Consider the following 23,067-nt stretch of genomic DNA (forward strand, 5'->3'; position numbering starts at 1 on the left):
GTTCTTTATGTCTGTATGTCATGTCATCTGTATGTCTGTCTGTCTGTCTGTCTGTATGTGTGTCATTTCTGTATGTCTGTCTGTATGATGTATGTATGTTCATGTATGTATGTATGTATGTCTGATATATGTATGTGTTGTGTGTTGTATCAGACCTGAATCAGTGTGTCTGTGTCTGAACTGTGTCTTCTTCAGGACTCTCTGCCGTCTGATTGGTGCAGGATGATTTAACAGAGTTTAACAGAGTCGCCCACAGAGCAGCTGTGATGAACACACAGTGGTAATTATGGAGTGAAATCACAGGCCTGCTCTGACAATAACACACACCAGCAGCTCATGACTTCTGCTGTACAGTAATCTGATTACTCACAATGTGAACTGCTGAACAGTTTAAATACACAGTCAGTGTTCAGATTCCATCTGTAGGAAACAAACATGGAGCCCTCTTCAGTCTGCAGATTCATGTTATGATCACAGTCACCTTCAGTCTCACTTGCAGGTGAAGCCTCAGTCTGTTAGATCCTTCCTTCTACTTTCAGACTAATAATAAATATTTAACGAGGCTGCGTTCAGAGAGAAGTGTCTCATCTGACTCAACCTCCATCCACAGTATAAGTGAAACTTGAAGTGAAACAGAGACAGAAGTGTGAATCAGTCAGAGAAGCAACAACAGGTTGCTCTGATTCCTCTGTGCAGGTGATTGTCTTCATCTTGTTTAATCTGTCAATGATCTTCTAGAATAGTTAGTTGTTCGCTCTAAAATGTGATAAACTGTTGATCAGTGTCTCGGCCTCAGATGTTGGACTGGAGACTCAAACTGATCGATCCATCATCTAAATATTTAGGGATTCATTTAATAGTTGACAACTATTGATTCATTGTTGCAACACTAATCTCCAGTACTCTGAGCAACTACTAACTAAAGTAATCAAATACATTTAGTGTGAAGCAGCAGAAAATTAAAATACTCAAGTACCTCAAAACTGTACATAGCTCCAGCACTACAGTAAATTGATACTAACATTTTTTTTCTCCATGTTAATGTCGATCAGATCAATTATTGGTTATCGCCTCATTGGTTACTAATAATATAAATCGGCCCCGACAAAAACTGTATCGATGGATCTACGACTGACACGAGAAGAAAACAGAGAGAAGAATGAATCCTCCCCGACGCCTCACTCGTGTGTGTGTGTGTGTGTGTGTGTCTGTGTGTGTGTGTGAGATCACTGATGATGCTCACACTCTCTCCACAGTGTGTGTGATCACAGCTGCAGCAGGTTCTGTTTGTCTGTCGCTGCAGTCGGACCTTTTTGTTGTTGTTTATTGCTTGTCTGCTTCTCCAACATTTCGTCCACAGCTTTGATTATAGGTCAAAAATCACGTGAGACTAGAGGTGTCACGATTCTCCAAATCCCCAATTCGATTACATTTTCGATTTTAAGGTCACGGTTCGGTTTGATTCTCAATTTTTACATTTATTTTTTTCAAAGCGCAGGTTGCTATGCCATTTTTTGACTAGACTTTTATGCAATATAATATCTGACCTTTGTTCGCAATATACCATACTACATAATGTAACAATAACGTATATCTTCAGTCAACTAAATTACCTGCCATCTAGTTTCTGCAGAGCTTGCAAACTGTGGCTTTTTTGTTGCAACGCAAACGTTGTCAACAAAACTCACTGGAAATCCAAAATACTTCCACACCTGCAACTTCAGTGAAAGAGGAGCAGGTTCAAGTTCTGTCTATGGGTCTCCTGCATCTGAAGTTGCCGTTGTTGTTAGAGTGGCGTAGCCCCTTTCAGGAACAGGGCGATGCGTCAGGTGTGTGTGCATCAGGTGTGAGTGCGTCAGGTGTGTGTGCATCAGGTGTGAGTGCGTCAGGTGTGTGTGCATCAGGTGTGAGTGCGTCAGGTGTGTGTGCATCAGGTGTGAGTGCGTCAGGTGTGTGTGCATCAGGTGTGAGTGCGTCAGGTGTAGGGCTGCACAAAAAATCGTTAAAAAATCGCGATCTCGATTCACACATACACGTGATCTCATTTCTACACACAGCGATTCTGAAGCATTTTATATCTCGAGCTGAATCACAAACAAATGCTCCTATTTTCCTCCCGGATTTTTTGAAGCGCCCCAAAACGCAGCACTGCCGCTGGCTCCGCCCTCAACCTGTGGTAAAGCGTCTTTACAACACGTGATTCAGTGGAGGAAGCCCTCCTGCAGTTGAGTGTTTGGAAGGAGTGAGTGAGAAGCCGTTTTTAGACGGGGCAGCAAGCCGCTAATCTGCCCGTCCTTTGGGCGGCTAGGTCCGCGGTTTTAGACAGAGGGCGGCAAATTGAGGGTCTGTTTTGGTCCGCCGATTTGCCGCATCGGAGGGTACACTTATTTACACCTCGCCTGCGAGATGAGCAACTGGACAGCCGCTGAGATCCGGGAGATGCTAGCGTCTCCTGGATCTCTAGCTGTATGGCTGTGTTAGCTTGTTGTAGTAGCAACAAGCTACAAACGGTCGCTACTTTCAAATTAAAAGCCCCCCGCTAAGAACCCAGTTATAAACTCCATTGGGGTGCATTGTAAAGCTCTTATTTTGAAGACAAATTCGTTGTCAACTGCTCACAGCCCAACTTCGGGCTTCACGTCACGTCACATGTTTACGCCTACCTCAGAGGCGGCTTTTGGAAAAGGAGGAATATTACGCCTCCGTTTTAGAAACACAGCAGCTAATACATATCACCTAGCCAAGGATACGGCCCCAGTAAACACTGTATAACATGAGGTATTAAAGGATGCCCTCTTATCTTGGAGACTTTTTTTTTTCTTTTTACTCTTGTAAAAATCATTTTTCATCCAATGATAGAACTTCAACAAAACAAAAAAACCTTTGCTTTGGCAGAGGCATAGTAGTATGCCTCTGCCAAAGCAAAGGTTTTTTTTTGTTCAAGTTCATCAGTGCAATAAACATTTTGTGAAAAAAATCGTGCCAGAGAATCGTGATCTCAATTCTAAGCAAAAAAATTGTGATTCACATTTTTCCCAGAATCGTGCAGCCCTAATCAGGTGTGAGTGCGTCAGGTGTGTGTGCATCAGGTGTGAGTGCACACACACAGGTGTGAGAATTCACCTCCCCTGTGCTTCCCGACCACGGTCCGGGAGCCGAACAGGAATGGTGTAACACCATGCTGTGGTTTGACTGGCTGTAGCTAATAGCTACTTGCTTAGCTAGTAGCTGAGTTAGAGGAGGTTGACTCGCAGCACTTCAACACCTGTGTGTTTTTTTTGGCAAGCCGACCGGACGTGACATGGGGGCGTGGCAGCATCGACGAATCCATTTTTATATTCGAAGTTCGAGATTGTGACTTAATTTCGGTCGATTTCGATTTAAAATCTAAATCATGACACCCTTATGTGAGACATCTTCTTTTATTGAAAGATAAAATTCCCCTGGAGGAGAAACCCTGACCACCGATCCATACGTCCACCTCAGTCCTCCACACAAAAACAACAAGCAGCGGTCTGAACCACGTCAACACACCAGGACCCGCCTGAACCATGTCAACACACCAGGACCCGCCTGAACCACGTCAACACACCAGGACCCGCCTGAACCACGTCAACACACCAGGACCCGCCTGAACCACGTCAACACACCAGGACCCGCCTGAACCACGTCAACACACCAGGACCCGCCTGAACCACGTCAACACACCAGGACCCGCCTGAACCACGTCAACACACCAGGACCCGCCTGAACCATGTCAACACACCAGGACCCGCCTGAACCACGTCAACACACCAGGACATGTTTCTGTCACTTCGCCTCACTGACCTCAAACATTAATATCACACTAAGCTGCTTATCAACTCCATAATTCAGCCCAGGTGTTCCACATCTGGCCATGAGCAGGTTCACATGAGAGGGGAGGTGTCTGGTGGCCAGTGACACACAAAACACAAACCTAAGTTAAGCTAAGCTAAGCGAAGCTGCTGGCAAACGTAGGGTCTTGATCTTAAGTAAACAGTTAATCTCATTCCTTAAACGAAGATGTTTGTTAAGAGAGGAATCAGTCACTTTCTCTAAGATTAGGATGACATCACTCAAAACTGTCCAATGGATGAGCTCCAGGTTTACAGCTCTTGGTTCGTCAGTAATAATGAAGCAGATGCTCTGGTGCCTGCTCCCTGACATGGAGCTGGTTCTGACAGGAACGTTTCAGACTGATTACCATGAAATAAAGACTTTTATCACACATGGATGAGACGTGTGGAAACAGCCGCCATGTTTGTCTCTGACACTGACCTCTGCCTCCTCAGCGTGTAACTGAGAGGAGCTGCTGCTCTGAACATACGGGATGACGGCCTGTGTGCTCTCTCTGTGAGTAACGTCGGCCATGTTTAATGGACACAGACTTCATACGTGCTGACAGTGAAGGAGCAGGTTTACCATCAGCCTCAGTGTCTGTGGGCTCACATTAACTAACTAAACACTTGGATTGATCAGTGATTTTGGAGGATGATCTGTGTCCTTAATGAGTTCCCATCAGACCTGAGAGATGTGGTTGACGGAGCTCTCCATGCGGCGCAGCTGTGAGGCCTGGATGTCCAACATCTGCAGCACGTTGTTGGCCAGCGTGTTGATGAGGTAGGCGACGCTGGCCAGAGACTGGGTGGTGTAACTCTTCGTCTCCTCCAGAGCTTGCTGCTTGTCGGCTGCCTGCAGAGAAAAAACACACTGATTACTCTCTTACATTACAGAGGAAACTGCCAGACAGAGCTGAAGCCCTGCCACTTCCTGTTTACTCAGACAGGGCTGAAGCCCCGCCCCTTCCTGCTTACTCAGACAGAGCTGAAGCCCCGCCCCTTCTGACCCAGTTGGATCCATGTTGGTTCTGGTGCCGTGTTGATGAGACGATAGCACCATTCACACAGAGAAGATGCATTATCTCTGCAGCGGCGGTTTGCCAATTCTCCGCCGATGGTCATCCACACAGAGGGAAGCAGCTCCGCCTTAAAGACGACCCGTTGTGTAATTCACACAGAAAGCCGGCGCTGCGGCTCCTAAAGAGGCGTGACGGTACACGTCATGTTGATGACGTCAGTGTGTTTTCAGGTGTCCTCCTGTCAATCTAAACCTGCTGACAGTTTATAATCATATGGATTAGGGCTGGGTATCACCAGGTACCTCACGATACGATACTATCGCGATATTTTGCCCACGATAACGATAATATCACGATACAGCGATTCTGCGATAATCGATATATTGCAAGGAATTTCATCCACGATACATCACGATATCTGTGTCACTGAAGAAATTCTGAATTTATTGACTGCACTGAATCCATTTCACAGGAATTACAAAACATTGTCAATCAATTTCACATGAATGACAGCCAAGTAAACAAAGAGTATATTGCACAGTGTCTCTTCTTAACACACACACTGACTACAACTATCATTAAATATCTATATGTGTGGGTTTCAGAGCTACTTAAACCATTGAGAAGAGGGGTGGTGGTGGGCCAAAACAAAAAACAAACAAACAAACAAAAAAATCTATATATATTTTTTTTTTTACATTTTTAAATATCGATATTTGGCACCAGTGTATCGATAATGTATCTCAAGACGAAATATCGCGATATATCGTAGTATCGATATTTTGGCACACCCCTAATATGGATGCTGTTATAATGTGTAGTGATTGAGATCCTGAGGAGGGCTGCACGATATATTGTGTGAGCATCGCCATCGCGATGTACGTGTTTGCAATAGTCACATTGCAGGGCCTGTGATGTAGGACGCAAATTAACTCATCTAATTTCAAGGGTACCTGACACACACTGTGCATGCAGACTGTGCAGACTCTGCATGCACAGCGATCCATCAATCACATTAGTTCTTAATCAGTGTGCCCCTGCACATGGAGTGAGTCGCTGGTAACAACACTGAAAAATGAGCAACGAACAAGAGAAAATCGTGAGAACGAAGACTTGGTGCCAAAAAGAAAAGCAGCGTCAGTTACCTGGAATTATTTCAGCTCCAAGAAGGATGATATTGATCAAACATGTGTTCTGTGTCGACAGTGTGTTGCATCTGTTGCCACAACGAGGTAACACCATTAATTTGTTTGACTATTTACATCGGTACCACACAGCAGAATCCTGCAAAGGTCTTATTTTGAAAACCCGCCCGTACACGCCATACTTAAAACTGCATCCGACCCGTTTTCCTACAGTAGCACAAATTACATTTCGCACCCGAGCGACCCGCTATAAATTGTTACCGACGCCCAACCTGCAACCGAAGAAAAATTAGACAGGCGTAATTTTTATAAATGAAAGTAAGCCAGCGTGGGGAATGGAAGTTCTGGGAGGGCGCACGCATGAATGAGCTCATATGAAATATAAATGCTGATCATTTTGAAATGAAGCATCACATAAAGTGCTATTCGGGTCATCTGACGAAAATTTCTGTATTTTTCATATTGCAGGGTTAAAAAAAAATCGCAATGTCAGTTTTTTCCAATATCGTGTAGCCCTAATCCTGACCCACCAAACATCCTGGAAAGTGACAAAGTTATGTTTTTTAAACTGGAAGCTGTCTGACTCTCTCACTGCCGGGACGGAGGCTGTTTTTCTGGCGGAAAGTTCACTGAAGTCTAAGTCAGGAGAGCTGACAGTCGCGGAGATTTATTTTCATCACAAACACTCGGTGAGTTAAAGCTTTTTGCCGGAGACGAAGAGCAAAGTTTCATGTTGTGTCGAGCCTTCTTAGTGTTTTAAAAAAAGTGATTTTGATGCTATCGTAAAAGTGCCCCATGCACTCCCATTGAAAATGAGTTTGACCTGAAGACGAAAATACAGTAAATCTTAAAAGTGCCTCTTTCATCGTAATTATGCTTTTACACGGAGGTTTGACTCAAATACATTCACAAAAAAAAGAGAGTTTTGCTTTAACTTACAGAAAGATGAACAGAGACAGAGAGGCAGACAAAACACGTCAACTCATTAACCTTCATTAAAATAATGGAGACACACACACACACACACAAGATACCTATGATTTGTCCTGAAATGTCAAATTCAGCATTTCAACAAGACAAACTGTGCACATGTACACTGTATGTCTTCATAATACAGCAGTGTGTGTGCGTGTGTGTGTGTGTGTGTGCTCTGAAGCATGATGTAGGTCAGCACTAATTCATTCATGCCTGAGGTTGACAAGAAACACACTGACACCAATGTGTGTCTCTGTCCTCCATACACACACACACACACACACACACTCTCTCACACAGAGTCTGACCCTCAGTCTGAGTCTCAGGGTTTGTCTCCATTAATGACACATCAGTATTTCTGTCATTAATGAGGTGGTGGAGCAGAGAGAGGATCAACACATCAGCTGTGTTGTTTTATTTCTGTTTTTATTTTGTTCTTCATAACTTCTTCTTTGGTTGAACCGTTTACTGTTTGTTTCCTTTTTTTTCATGTTTGAAACTAAATATATCCATTAAAAATGCTAACTGTGCACATCTCAATAGAAACAGCACACAGCTAGCTCAGTGTTATCCTGATCTAGCTCAGCGTTAGCCGGCAGCTAGCTTAGCGTTAGCCTGCAGCTAGCCCAGTGTTAGGCTCCTGTGTGATGCAGTTATCAGCTGACTGGTGCTGGAGAACATGTTGGGTTACTGAACGTGGACCAAACCCTTTTTACACTCAGTAAACACGCCTGCTGATATTTAGACATGTTCAGTCCTCAATGTTTCTGTCATATCAAACCTGAGCCAAATATGGATCATTTCCAAGGATTTGTATTAAAATTAGAAACTGCAGCACTGTGATGTGACCTGCACCTTTGTGTCCTCGCACTCCTTCTCTTTATATAGATATTAACTCTTTATCTACAATACTGTCATGTTAATGTTACTTTATTTTGTACATCTGCTTCCTGTCTGTCCGTCCTGATCAGTCGCTCCTCCTCTGTTTCTTTCTCCCGTTGTTCTCCTCAGTCTGGAGGCTCTGACGACAGACAAGTCATCTCAGATTTTAAAGAGCCTCGAGGTAAATGTGTGATTTTGTTTTTTATAAATAAAGTTGACTTGACTTCATCACATCGTCCTTATTTTCTCTCTTTCAGCCATCTGATGTCCTGTTAGCTGTGACCTAGTTGGATGTCTGCCTCCTCTGGCCTGAGGACAGGGCAGAGCGCACACACACACACACACACACACACACACACACACACACAGTTTTTTTCATTTCTATCTAAATGTAGATGATTCAGATGTACATGGAATCAAACATACGCTCTGATTCCTCTGACCTGATTTAATGAACACACTCTGCTGCTCACAATTATGTTTTATGAATTATACTGAAAATACAAATGAGAAGATGAAACTCACACACACGCACGCACGCACACACACACACACACACACACACACACACACAGAGCTGTCACCCCCTGAAGGTGTGACATGACACTGTTAAAAGTTATGATCATATTAACTTATATATGTCGTGATCAAGTCAGATTTTCAGCACATCAGTTTGTAAAAACAACTGTTTCATATTTCATATTAAAGTCATTCAAGTAATGAAACATTAAAAACACAAGTAGTTCAAAACAAGAACTCTGATTGGTCAATAGGAACATGATCGGACCAGAACTGAGCTTATGACATGATGCGACCAGTTTCATAACACAGCAAACATTTACAGACATAATACCGTATTGACCCGAATATAGGACGAGGTTTTTTTCAATGAAAATTATGTGGAAAAAGTGGGGTCGTCTTATAATCGGGGTCTAACCGTTGACACATGCTGATAGTTGTCTGTGTCGCTACACGACCGCAACAGCAGAGGGCGCCAGCTTATTGTAGAGACGTCACTGACACTGTGGCTGCAGCTATCTGTCAATCACAGCGGAGAAGAAGTGACAGGAGATGAAAAATGGAGAGACGCAGTGATTTTATGGAGCAAAGTGGATCAAGTGTGGCAAGTTAACAGACATCTGAGGCGGAGCTATGATGCTGATTTTAAGATAATGAGATCAATGCAGCGGAGGCGCCAAACAACTGTCAGCCAGCCAAGAAATATGGAGTTATGGAGTGTAACGTCCGAAGATGGCGGGTCTAAAAAGATCGTCTGAAAACGCTAACAGTAAGAGAAAAGCTTATCGTGGTCCTCTAAGCGGCCGCTTCCAAGAGACTGACAGGAAGGTGTGGAGTTTGTTACTGAGAAACGAATTTTGGTTATCAGAGTCTTTTTCTGAAGATTAGTCTTGAAAAGAGGGGTCGTCTTATAATCAGGGTCGTCCTATATTCGGGTCAATACGGTAATCTCTTCGTCAGCAGATATTGTTGGAACGGGACTGAGTGAGCTGAACTCGTTAGTGTCTGGGTGTGATAATTATTCAGTTAAGAACAGTAACGTCAGCTGGAGACTCAACAGGGACTAGAAATCCTCTGTTGCTCGTCGTTATGAACAATCAGTGCTGAACCGAACTCTTGCTGGAGGACTAGATTAGGTTTCATTACACAGAGGAGACTGCTGATGAGACTGATTGATTTCCAGGTCTTAGTCAGACCCCATTTTATTCCATGGAAACAGATACAAAACAATACATTTTATTTATCTATTTTGAGCTGCTTGCCTCAGAACATTTACACAAGGCGATGATATATTTTATTGAGTTGGTAACAGTTGGAGCTTCGCTGTGGCTGATGTTTAATCACAGGCCTCCTCTTTACGACTCAGTGTAAACAGGTCCAGGTGATGCAAATAGTAAAGATTAAGAAATTGGTATATCAGAGGATGTTTTTATAAAAAGGAGGATACAAAGATAATGGAGGCAGTTTAACAATAAACGTTACTGTCCAAAATGACACGAGTGCACTGAAACAGTAAAACTAACTGCAGGTTAGAGCTGCACGATATTGGAAAAAACTGACATTGCGATTTCTTTAACCGTGCCATATATATTGTGATATCAAAAAATACAGGAACTTCATCAGATGACCTGAACAGCACTTTTTGTTATACTGCACTGCTTCTATCTTTTGGACAATTAACCTGCACTGATCTTACCTCTTTTTATTGTACTGAGCTGTGTGGTACCGACGTAAATGACCAAACTAATTAGTTGTGTTACCTCGTTGTGGCAGCAGATGCAAGGCACTGTCGACACAGAACACGTGTTTGATCAATATCATCCTTCTTGTAGCCAAAATAATTCCAGATAACTGACGTTGCTTTTCTTTTTGGCACCAAGTCTTCGTTTTCAGAGATTTTCTCTTGTTCGTTGCTCATTTTTCAATGTTGTTAGCAGCGACTCACTCCATGTGCAGGGGCACACTGATTAAGAACTAATGTGATTGATGGATTGCTGCATACAGAGTCTGCATGCAGCGAGTGTGTCAGGAACCCTTGAAATTAGATGAGTTCATTTGCCTCCTATATCGCAGGCTCTGCGATGTGACTATTGTGCACATGTACATTGTGATGACGATGCTCATACGATATATCGTGCAGCTCTACAGATACAGATTTTTCTGTCAGAGATCAATATCATGGGCCATCAGGTGCCAATGAGTGTGTGAGGCTGCTGCTGACTCAGCAGATGTTATATAATAACAGGCTAACATTAGCCACTTTGAAAGCGAATGCTAGTTAGCCAAGCTTGCTAGCTGGAATACAGACAGAGAATTCTGTTGGTTGATGTTGTAAAGAGACTGATAGAGAGACTCATCACATACAGTCTGTGTTCATCATGATAAACTCCAGTTATAGATCAACATGGAGGCTGTCAGCTGTCAGTCAACTGTAACTATGGAAACACCACCCGCAGCTCAGCTGCTGATCTCATTAATCTGTCCAATACTGATCCTCTGATCATTACAACAAATATTATCTATATCATAAACAATATCACTCCCTCGAGACAGCACCCATCAGTGATTAGCATGATGTTATAAACTCCAATACTGTGGATGGCCGTGTGGTTTTTAGTCCACTGGCAAAACCAATGAAGAAGAGGAGGAGCGCCAGGCCTTGAAGCCAGTTTTGTCATGGCCAAGCCATGTAATTACATTGTCAGGTGATTAGAGCTGTCCCAAACGATTATTTTTCAAACGATTAATCTAGCGATTATTTTTTCGATTAGTCGACTAATCTAACGATTAATTTAACGTTACATGACCAAACAAAAGTAACGTAGTAACTGTAACTGTCGTTGGTAACGCAGTTGTAGGCGGAGCAGCGTCTGTCCTCCCGCCTGTCCTACCAACTCTTCGTCACATTTCTGCCCGAAAAACAGCATCTGTCACCGGCAAAAACCTTTAACTCACTCAAGTGGTTGTATTGATATAAATCACTGCGGTGGTCAGCCCTCCCGACCGAGACTTCAGTTAACTTTCCCCCAGAAAACAGCCTCCGTCCCCGCAGGTGACAGAGTCACGCAGCGACCTGTTTACTGATGGCGATTATGTAATAATGTAATTTGGCGCGAAAAACGTAACTCTTTCACCTTCCAGGATGTTTAGGGGGCCGGGTTCTCAATCACTTCACATTATAAACGGTCCGCGGGTTCAGATTGACAGGGGGGACACCTGGGAAACACCCCGACATCATCATCATGACGTCTACCGTCACGTCTCTTTAGGAGCGGCAGCGCAGCTTTCTGTGTGAATTACATGGCGGTTCGTCTTTATTCCAGCGGTGCTTCACTCTGTGTGAATGACCAACGGCGGAGAATTGACGAACCGCCGCTGCAGCGTTAATGCAGCGTCTCTGTGTGAGAGGGGCTATTCTCAGCCTCCGCAGGTACTACCACTTCCTGTTTGAGATGTCGTCCCAGCCCTACATGTGATGCACTTTTACCCAAAAGCTAACATTGTGAAAGACGCGTCTGTGAAACGGTAATAAAAGCCTCACAACCTGTGAATGACTCGTGTTACTGTCAGAATTCGGGCAATTCGGTCAGATAAAATTTGGAGAGTCTAACAAAGGTGGCTGTGTGATCCCCGAGTGCCGTCTGAGGGCTGGACAGTTCACACATTTCACACACAGCCTTCTGTTACACAAGACTAACACATCCTGCAGATGGAGCCCAGGCCATACAAGGAGTTATATAAGAGATTATAACCAACAACAAGTTTATTAACCAAAGTTACACTTCAGACGAAGGAGGCTGAGGGACAGGAGGGAGAAGAAGAAGAAGAAGAAGAGGAAAACAGGAGAAGAAGACAGAAGAAGAAGACAGAGAAGACAACAGAAGAAGAAGAAGAAGAAGAAGAAGAAGACAGAGAAGACAACAGAAGAAGAAGAAGAAGAAGAAGATGAGCTGACATGTCAGCAGTATGGATATACTTTGGTTTCAAACTGAGAAAAGCAGATGGTGTCTTTAGTAACCTGACTTGCTGCTTACTTGACTAATCATTTCAGTGCTATTCTCAGGTATTTTGGGAAACGTAGGAGAAAATATTTATCCAGATAACAACGCTACTGTTCTAACTGCTGCAGAGAGCAAACAGAAAAGTAAACTACGAATATTAAAAAGGACTGAAATAAGTAATCATGTCAGCTGCACGCACGCGCACACACACACACACACACACACACACACACACACACACACACAGTGCTCATGCATAACACTGCCAGGCTTCTGATAAAGATGCCATCTTTCCAAACGCTCAGCTTGTTTCGCCCCCGCAGGAGCTGTTCCTGGCACCAACACTGAAGGCGGAGGCTAATACTCCTTCAACTGGAAAACCAATCGCCATGGTTTCCAACACACACACACACACACACACACACACATTACAGTACAACTACCTCTGCTAACAGCTAACAGCTAACAGCTAACCAGAACCAGCTGTGGACAGGACTCTGTGTGTGTGTCTGCACATGCTCAGTAGAGACTCGGCTCCGGCGCATCTGTGAAGAGAATGTGTTGAAATCCTGAGGTAGGCTTCATAGAAATTAATGTTGATTGAAGGATGAAGAGCTTCAGTAAACAAACGTCAGAATTATTTTAGCTAATACTGATCCATCAAAATATGAGCAGATTGTTGTGAGCAAGTAATCTTTATTTTACACATTGTTGAAAAACTGAAGATCTCATTAATCAGATTTATATATGATGATGCATTGATTTCAATAAGGAAGCCAGGCCCCGACAGATTTATCGTCTGATGTGACCCTACAGAGGTCTGTCACAGACATATCGCTATTGGCATATTTGTTTTCTTTGTTTGTTTTTTTTAAAGTATTTTTTTGGCTTTTTGTGGCTTCATTGACAGAACAGCTGAAGACATGACAGGAAACAGGGAGAGAGAGGGGGAGTGACACGCAGCAGAGGGACCCGGGCCGGGACTCGAACCCGGGTCCGCTGCAGAGCCTCGGCACACGGGACGCCTGCTCTACCAACTGAGCTAAACGGCGCCCCGGCATATTTGTTTTCTAATATGTGCTGATATCAAAACTTGATTTTACAGACCACTTAATGGAGAAATCAACACTTGGACTGAGGAGAGCACGCTGCCACTCCATTATTAACAACACAGGAAGTCTTATTAGCAGAGTGCATCACAGCCAGTGATGTGCATGGGGGGGGGGGGGGGTCGCCCCCTTGGCTGGTTAAAACATGATAAACTGCCCTCTTGGGAGCCAAAACGCACGCTAAAGTGCCCTCTTCAGTGGCGAGAACGTGCTGTGTTTTCGCCCCTGCCCTTCAAAAAGTCTGTACACGCCACTGATGACAGCTGATCAGACAGCTGATCAGACAACTGATCAGCTGTCTGATCAGCTGTCTGATCAGCTGTCTGATCAGACAGCTGATCAGTTGTCTGATCAGCTGTCTGATCAGACAACTGATCAGACAGCTGATCAGCTGTGATCAGACAGCAGTGAAGGTGTCTTTCTTGCTAACTGGTTTGAGAGAGAAGCAACCTTGGAAGTTAACACTGACCCATCATTTACCTGTTCAACATGACATTAACGTCGTCCCTGACAACCGTCCTGTCCCTGGTGCTTATATGACATCTGCTTGCTAATGTTAGCATGTAGCAGCCCAGAGCATCTTCCTGCTCCAGGATGAGTGGATTCGTTGAGAGCAGTGCTGGAATGTAACTAAGTAAAAGTACAGGTACTCTAATATCCAGCACACTTCAGAGGGGAACATTGTACTGCTCACTCCACAGCCTTTATTGCTTCACAGATATAGTTGACAGTTACTTTTCTGATTAATATTCTATATAAACAATCTTTGATCAGTTTAATTAACTCTACATCTGTACAATTCCATCCACACAGAACAGGTCTTTTCTTCACTTCAGCTCAAACACTCTTAATCCAGTGCTGTCTCTAAAATCCTGCATCAGCCCGGCTCCATCAGGAGCGATGTGATCAGAACACACAGAGGAAATTAAAACTATCTTACTGACAATATTCAATCGTAACCTAACTAACAGTACCACGACGAGCAGCCGCTCTGTCGGACAGACTGAGTCCTGACAGAGTCTGATATCCGTGTTCACTTAAACCAGGAGGAGGTCAGTCAGGGTGTCACATGGGTCGAGCCTCAATCCAAACATTTAGCCCCGAAAACAGGATCAACACTGTTAGATTATGTAAGAGCTGAGCAGAGTGAATGTAGGCCATCCATCCAGTACTGAGCCCGGTTAGACATGAAGAGGATAATGAACCAGAGAGTCGACGCTGAGAGGACACAGTTACTTCTCCGAGACGCAAGAGAGACGACAGACTTATTTAAATGGAGGATAGGAAGGAAGGATATAAGGAAGGAAGGATATAAGGAAGGAAGAAGGGGAGAGGAAACACTTTAAAATGGAAAACTGGACACAGGAGAGAGAATAAAGGCATGAAGGAGGATTTGGTCAAAATGAAGAATCAGAATCATAGATCAATAAGTCTTAGATTGATAATGCATCTGTCTCATATTAAAGCTGCAGCAGATGCATTCATTAGTTGGTCACTATCCAACAGATTCATCAGCTTCAATCATTTTACAATCATTGAGAAAAAATAATCAAAACATCAGAATTCTGATGTCGGCCCATTAAAGGTTCTGGTTCCACACTCGTCAAGATTTTTAACCGTTTTATCAGATTTTTGAGAACAAACATTAAATAAATCAGTGAATCAAGAAAATAACACACACACACACACACACACACACACACACACACACACACACACAGCTGTAGTAAAAGGTAAAGATGAGCTAAGAGGCCAGTCATCAGTCTGTTGTTCATCACCAGATGTTTCTGAAACCATCAACAGCACATGAAGTCTACCTGCTCTGATGGTCAGAGAGGTGAGGCTCAGGTGTGTTTATATCACCTGTCTGTCAGCTGGGACAGGAAACTGAATATCTTTGTGTTTGTAACAGACACGACAACATACTGAAGTACATTATTGTCATTACACTGTGCTGTGATGGCAATCATCGGTGTTTTCTGCCATTCTGGTAATAAACAATACAAAACAATCAATAAATCAATAATAAACAGCAGCTGCTGCCCTTCACACAACAAGTCCCATCAGGGATACTGGGAACACTGGGGAAGGTGTCACACCAGACTCCACTGAGAAATATTGTCTCGTATTTACTCCTGCTCGTTTGCAGAAGTCAAACAGCTTAAAGAACATTTTAAAAGACAATTTACGAACAAACAGGATTCTCTCCGTCACTCGGCATTAGTGCAACACACAAATTAACACACCAACAAGTGGAAAAGCAACTTTTAAAACTAGAAGACTTAATTACGTAAGATTCAACAGTCAATTTTGTCTTAATTATAACTATCACTTATAAAAGTAGAATTGTCATAAAACAGACGTTGGTGGTTTAATATCTGGAGGAGATGAAGAGTTCAGCTGTTCGTCACTTTCAGCTTCCACAGTGGATCTAACGGAGCTGCTGCTGTCATGCCATCACTCCCACTCCACCGCCCACTCCCCGCTAACATTAGCCCGTTCTCCGTGTACTCCTGCAGTATTAGTACTACATGTACCTGGACATAGTTGGTCTCGCAGTACTCCGCGACTCTCTCCAGGTTGGTGAAACTGTCCAGTAAAGCTCTCCGTCCCGCCGGGATCTCCTCCTCCAGCAGCATTTGTAGCTCCGCCATCTTTACATGCTGGAATACTAACGGCTGCGGCGCGCGCTCACTGGATGTGTGCTGCTGCGTTCACGAGCCTGTGGGAAATATCGCGACTATGACACGATCACCGGGATCAGACGGGGGAGATGTGACTCAACGGAAGAGCAAGTCCACTGACAGATGACCGAATTAGGGAATAATAAGGAGAAACTTGTTACATCCGTGGTTCAAATAACACAATTTAAGAAAAACGTGTAATTATGACGAGGTCTCCCTCTCATCAGTTAAATGATGCGTTCAGGTGCCGCTCGTCTATCGATAATCCTGCAGGACGTAAAGCTAACACCAACCATTCAGAGAAACGTTGACTTGTTGTAAAGACGTCAACAGTAGAACGTGAAACATCATGAAATGTAAGTAAGAGTAACGAGTAGGCAATCCCCTCTGAGATGGAGTACAAGTACAGAGTGGCATGAAAAGAAAAGACTCCTGATGTAACGTGACGTCCGCAGATGTGACCTGCCATAGCAACATTAACTCAACCACTGGTCTTTTTAAGGCACTCGGAGACAGATATTGTATGTTTTACAGATAACATGCTTCTTCAGAGCCAAAGTAGAACATTTTTAAATCAATTGATTTTATCATAATCAAATAAAAACAGTGATGATGATCATTAAATGTTATCAGATCCCTTCAGCTGATTCTTCCAGCAGTGGCGCCACCCTGTGGTCAGAAGCTGAAAGCAACAACACCAAACAACTGACATCATTTACTGTACATGTCCTGTATTTATTTATTTATTTACAAAATCCCACGGAGGTAAACAAAGTGTGTGCTGACATGTTGTAGAAAAACAATCAGTGAATATAAAGGTGATTCTGTGTGCGGAGGCTCAGGCGGGGATGTCCAGCGCCTCGTCTGCTCTCGGGTACCCCTCCACCTCCATGGTCATCAGGAACTCTGCAGAGACACAGGTCATCAGATTATGACACGTCACAGCTCAGTGACGTGACCCTACACTGACCTGAGCGGCGCCATCTGATGGCAGCTTTAAGAACAACACAGTGACAAACAGCAGCCCCATTCACTCTGCCGCTCGGATGCAGAGATCCTGCACCAGTTCTCCGCCTCCTCCTCTCTGTGAAAGTCTCGGTGCTCTGGCGCTGATCCGCCTCTGCAGGTAGAATCAGAGGTGCAGTATTGGCGAACAGAACCAGTGTGAATGGATAAGCCGGCGCTGCACAGGTCCTTCACTCAACTCAGCCGCACGAGTGCTGATGAGGACCGGAGGGCGGGAACACATTACAGCGGTTTTAAAGTCGCTGCATTGGCTCCCCGTGCAGTTCAGGATTGATTTTGAGTTTCTTGGTCTTCTTGGGCCTTCTTACTTATCTGGCCTGCTTTTACCCTATCAGCCCCCGCGGACCCTGAGGTCCTCCGGCACCGGCCTTTTAACCATTCCACAGGTTAGTTAAAAAAAGCACGGGGAGGCAGCTTTCAGTTATTATGGGCCCGACTGTGGAACAGCCTGCCGGAGAACCTCAGGGTCGCACAGACTGTTGAGGTTTTTAAAAAGAGGCTCAAGACCCACCTTTTTAATCAGGCTTTTAATTGATTTCTTTAATTCTTTTTAATTCCTTTTATGCTGTGTTAGTCCTAGCATTTGTATCTTTTATCATTTTTTACTGTTTTAGTCCCTCGTGTTTTTAGCTTCTATGCCTTTTGCCTTATTTTACTGTTTGAGTCTGTCAGTTTTTAATCTCCAGTGTTTCCTCATGGGGGCCTGCCAGACTGGGAGTTATCTCTGGTCTGCCACTGGGGGTGCTGTCCCATGGACGGTCTCGGCCCGGGTGGCTGGAGGGCTCTGCACCCTGGTGCGGGGCCTCCTGTCTGCCCGGGTTGGGGGGTCTCTGTGGTGGCGCTCCCTGCGGCCTTGGACCGGGATCTCTGGCCCCCAAAGGTAGCTTCCTCCTTGCCTCAGGTCTCGCTGCCCGGCCATGTCTCTTTAGTGGCAGCTAGTGTATGTGTGAGTGTGAGTGTGTGGGTCTGTGTGGGTCTGTGTGGGTCTGTGTGTGTGTGTGGGTGGGAGGGATGGGTTCTTTTGATTTTCTTTTCTTTATTTTCTTGGTTGTTTTTAATCTCTGTGAGGCACTTTGTGTTACTTTCTGTATGAAAAGTGCCCTACAAATAAAGATTGATTTGAATTGATTTGAACTAAATACAGAGAAATGTCCCACAAAGCAACGTTACAGGATCAAACAACAGTAACGTAGTAACTGTAACTGCCTTTGGTAACTTATGAGAAAAACAGAACCGCAGTTGTACGTGGAGAAGCGTCAGGGTCCGTCCCCGCTGTGACAGAGTCAGACGGCGTCCGCTTTACTGAACATGTAATTATGTCATTTAGAGTGGAAAACTTAACTTTGTCACTTTCCAGGATGTTTGGTAGGTCAGGATTTCTATCACTACACATTATAACAGCATCCATATGATTATAAACTGTCCATGGGTTTAGATTGACAGGAGGACACCTGGGAAACACCGTGAAAACACACCGATGTCATCATCATGACGTCACCGTCACGCCTCTTTAGGAGCCGCTGCTTCGTTCGATCTTTCTTTTCTTCTTTGACTTTATGACGCTCACTCCAAAACACACTAATCATTTTTGCGATTTATGTTTTTATCACTGTAAATAAATCTGCACCTGATCCTCACCTTATGTCTCACTTACCTTAACTCCTCGAAAACCTGACCTGACAGGTAACATGACAGGTGATCAGATTACAGTAACTGTCAGTATAAACCACATCTGACCTTCTGTGTAGTCGATGTCGGGCCGTGTGGAGACCACAGCCCAGGCCAGGCCCACCAACAGCGCCACCACTAGGTTCACCACGATCCAGGGCCGCAGGATCTGCTGCTCTGAACCTGGAGGCCTGCAGGGGGCGACGGTCAGTAGATTACAGTAGATTACAGTAGAGTAGATTACAGTAGATTACAGTAGAGTATGAGAGTACGTGTTCTCACCACAGAGTCTCGTTGGCTGTAGGATAAAGGTTGATGCGATCGCTGGTCATCTGCTGACTGAGGGACAGGATCAGGGCGATGAAGTACACTGAACACACAGAACAGAACAGAACAGTCCAAACTTCAACTTTATTACAAATACATCAAATTCAATCAATAGGTCTGATCAGTAACTCATCAATGGACTGATGCTTTCATCTGAACTCTGATTTAGAACTAAACATCAGATTTTATAAACTCTTCATGTGTTTCTGTGCAAACATCTTCTTTTATAAACTAACTAGTAACTAAAGTTTGTAATGGAGTACAAAGTATCATCATCTTCATCATGTGAGACTCACAGAAAGAAGCCAGAGCAGCAGGATCCAGAGTGAGGAAGCCTCTCAGAGCCATGGAGGCCTTGGCCAGGTTCACCCTGCAGGTGACAACAGGTGTGACTTCATGTGTGGATTCAGTTCAGTGTGGTTAATGTAGAGGCTCACAGACCTGTCAAATGCTGACACGGTGCTGATGGCGAGCAGCAGGTAGAGCAGAGACTGAGCGGGGTAGGCCAGCAGGTGATACTGCTGCAGCAGGTTGGGCAGCGTGGTCATCTGTTCACCTGCCAACACGTACACGACGATGATGTTCCACACAGCGTAACCAGCCAGGAAACCATGAGAGAACAGGCCGATCACCCTGCAGACGACAGGAAACACAGCACAGGTCAGAGGTCATTCCATCATTATTGCAGATGCTAGCTTCTGATTGGCTGAGGTGCCACAGTTCGGAGCAATCCAGCAGCCAAACATACACACATTCAATAATCTCCAGGTGTCTGTTTCAACTGATCCGCCAGTGAACCACCTTAGCATCACCAGACTCCATTAACAAATGTGGTGATTTTAAGAGTTGTTGAGTTAAAACAAACTTTCTAACGTAGTGAAACTGTGTGTGTGACAGATTGTAAGTCATTGTGTCCTTGTTGTAAATTCAGCATTAAATCTTTCAGCTGAAGTTGTTTGTCTCCTTGTAAAAAGTGTCAGTTTGTGGCAGCATGTCTGTACCAGCCTGTCTGCTTCTGTGTCTAAAGTGCTAAAGTCTTACCTGCCAACATTGATCAGCTGTTTGAACACACTGTTTACACTGATGTCACCATTTACACTCCATTTATGAAAGAAGAAACATGTTATTGATCTAAACATGTCACATGTTACAAAGACACTAAACAGTAACAATATAGGCTCCTTCTTTGTCCCCGTGGAGAAAGTCCCCAGACTCCCTTAACAAATGTGTCAGTTTAGTGAGTTGTTGAGTTGGAGACACTTTATAAACTCTGTGAAACTCTGTCTCTGACTCATTCTGCATTATTTGGACCTTCTTGTTCATTCAGCAAATGAACTTCTTTCAGTCTTTGTGTAGAAACATGGAGTCTGTTTGTCTCAGTGATGGACGGTTTGTTTCATACACAGCAGGAAGTGACATCACATCACAGGTGGTCGCTCAGATGCAGGTGTAGCTGTAACCTGACAGACTGAGACTGAACACTGATCGGATCACTAAAGATGGATGGTGGTACAGGTGTGAACAGGACCTCTGCCCTCTTAGTGAGGGTGAGGGTTACTTACCTGCTTCTTAAAGTGAAGGTGAGTCAAGGCCATCACCAGTCATGGAAAAAAGTGTGTGTGTTGTGGTTGTGTGTAATGTGTGTAACCTGTGTAACTTGCGTAATGTGTGTGTGCACACCTGAAGCCACTGTGGACCCTCATGGCGACGTCTCTGGTGGTCCAGATCTGTCGTGGGTCCATGTAGTCATCCATCGGCTCAGAGTGTCTCAGATGATCGACTCGCTCTGCCTGGAAACGTCCTGCAGGGTCACAGGAGTTCACGTAGAGTCACGTTTGACCTTGTATTGATTTTTTTGAGCTGCTCTGGTGGATGACGGCTGTGAAGCTGTTGTTGACTTCAGACTGACAGAAGTAAATGTGTGTGTTCTCTGCTGCTGTGTTACTAACTCAACTTTAAATCAGACTCACTGTTTCTTTCCACAAAGACCTTCCCGACCGGCTGACTGTGTCCGTGTGGAGCGGAGAACAGGGAATGCTGGGGAATGGGGGATTGGGCATCTGTGATGATGTCATCGTCTTCAGCTCCCAGGTCGTTGCTGCTGTGCTCCGTCGCCTTCACCTTCCTGACAGGTGACATCATAAAGGTCTGGCTTTGTGATGATAATAATTAAATATTAAAATATTTCAACTATTAGATGTGATTCACATTCCTGTCAGGACGACTGCTCCATCATCAGGTCAGCGTTTATCAGTTTACTCACTGATGATGAAGATGCTGTACTCACTTCTTCCTCTTGGTCTTCCTGGTCACAGCCACAGTCGTCTCCTCTCCGTCCATCAGGGCTTCGTCCATGTTGCCGTTGGGTAAGTCGGCGTTCTCTGTGTCCTGGTCTGTCATTAAAAACATCACAGCTTTATGATCAGACGTGTTAACAGTCATCTTTCTTTGTACTAAGACGTGTTGTCAATAAGAGGGTTAGGGTTAGAAAATACAGTAGATCAGAGCTCTGGTGGATTCTTTTGGTTCTGCTCAGCACAGAAATGAACACCTGTCTCAGTTTATCTCATCAGTCTGACATGATCTCTGATCATGACATTCAAATAAACTCATAAATAAATTGTAAAAGGATTTGTCTCGAATGCAGCCTGTTGTTCCTGCCCGATTTCTTTGTTTTACTTCTTGCGCTTCACTTTCTAACTTCACTGTTTCACTGTTGGCCTCCACACGGCTCAAAGATTCTGATTCACGTACTCATCGTAGCTGAAGTTGTACACATTCAGTCAGGAACCACAATGTTTTCTGACCCTAACTAACTGTGACTGTTGGATGGAGCGTCCACAACTCTGGCTGCAGCGCTGCAGGGATCAGCGGTGTTTTGAGGATGTGTTGCTCATTAACCTGTCAGTGTCTCTGATCTCACTGCTTCATTTCACCTGCAGGTTTAAAACAAGAAGATAAATCAACGTCTCCTCAAACTGTCTGGACTAAGGTGAGGGAGACTCCTCAGACTGAACTCTGACCTGGAACATCTCAACCTGTTTCACAGACACATTAATAAAAGTGGACTTGTTAGTCTGGTTCAGTCTGTGTCCCAGTTTGTTTCTAACGCAGACTTCCCTGCAGATCTGCGCCTGCACTGAGAGCTCAGGTCAGGAGGTATCTGAGCTGCAGCCGTTCATCAACACTGAACTGATCTTCAACAGTTGTTCTACCGATAGTTAGAGCCTTCTTCTTCTTCTTCTTCTTCTGTGGTGCTGGATCCTGCGGTTCTGGGGTCAGTGGGTCTCTGCTGTCACAGTGACCCCTGCTGGTCACCTCCTCCATCTCCATTTCCAGACCCACTGAGGAGAACACAGAGAGTTCAGTAGAAGAGAAGAGAACAGAACGGAGTAGAACAGAGCTGCAGACGGTCTCACCTTCTCCCTGCTCCTCTCCATCGTTCACCTCCTTCTTCGGCTTCTTCTTCTTGCTCTTCACCGTCGGCATCTTCTCTGGAACAGATCGAAACAAGAGTGAAGTTGATCAGGAGGATCTCTTAGTGTGACAGAGAGTTTTTAATTAGGTCAGTTGATTAAAGGTTAACGAGGATGCTGTTTGAGATAATTGGATCAGGTTGAGCTCTGAGGACAGGAGGACAGGAGGACACAGGGAGTATGAGTTCTACTGGTCTGGGTTCAGAGAACAACTTCCTGTCCACATAAAAACACAGCAAGTGTCAGGATGTGAACTGCAGACCAACAGGGGAACCAGACCATTACATCAGAGCAGCAGCACCAGAACTATTCCAGCTGAAGAGGCTGGGGACAAAAACAAACCAAGACAACATCAGCTGTCCTGCTGTGATCACAG

At 44.4% G+C, this 23,067-nt stretch overlaps 1 protein-coding gene and 1 pseudogene across 2 annotated transcripts in view; both read right to left on the reverse strand.

The window, feature by feature from the left end:
- LOC115588656 (abl interactor 2-like) overlaps window positions 1-16,661 on the reverse strand; it is a 44,426-nt pseudogene extending 27,765 nt beyond the window's left edge.
- Window positions 16,662-16,908: 247 nt separating this feature from the next.
- Window positions 16,909-23,067, reverse strand: part of LOC115588657 (transmembrane protein 237A-like) — a 7,354-nt gene continuing 1,195 nt past the window's right edge. The window contains exons 2-11 of one of the 2 annotated variants that reach the window (XM_030429384.1): window positions 22,635-22,709; window positions 22,431-22,559; window positions 21,503-21,608; window positions 21,186-21,367; window positions 20,896-21,016; window positions 19,657-19,848; window positions 19,512-19,585; window positions 19,171-19,258; window positions 18,958-19,079; window positions 16,909-17,100 (exon numbers count right to left, since the gene is read on the reverse strand). In XM_030429384.1, coding sequence (XP_030285244.1) covers window positions 17,033-17,100; window positions 18,958-19,079; window positions 19,171-19,258; window positions 19,512-19,585; window positions 19,657-19,848; window positions 20,896-21,016; window positions 21,186-21,367; window positions 21,503-21,608; window positions 22,431-22,559; window positions 22,635-22,704 — 1,152 coding nt within the window. In that variant the 5' untranslated portion in view covers window positions 22,705-22,709 and the 3' untranslated portion in view covers window positions 16,909-17,032. The remainder of the gene's footprint in view (window positions 17,101-18,957; window positions 19,080-19,170; window positions 19,259-19,511; window positions 19,586-19,656; window positions 19,849-20,895; window positions 21,017-21,185; window positions 21,368-21,502; window positions 21,609-22,430; window positions 22,560-22,634; window positions 22,710-23,067) is intronic. The other variant, XM_030429385.1, reaches the window with a different exon arrangement.

The sequence above is a fragment of the Sparus aurata genome, chromosome 9 (assembly GCF_900880675.1).
Source record: "Sparus aurata chromosome 9, fSpaAur1.1, whole genome shotgun sequence".
Lineage (NCBI taxonomy): Eukaryota > Metazoa > Chordata > Actinopteri > Spariformes > Sparidae > Sparus > Sparus aurata.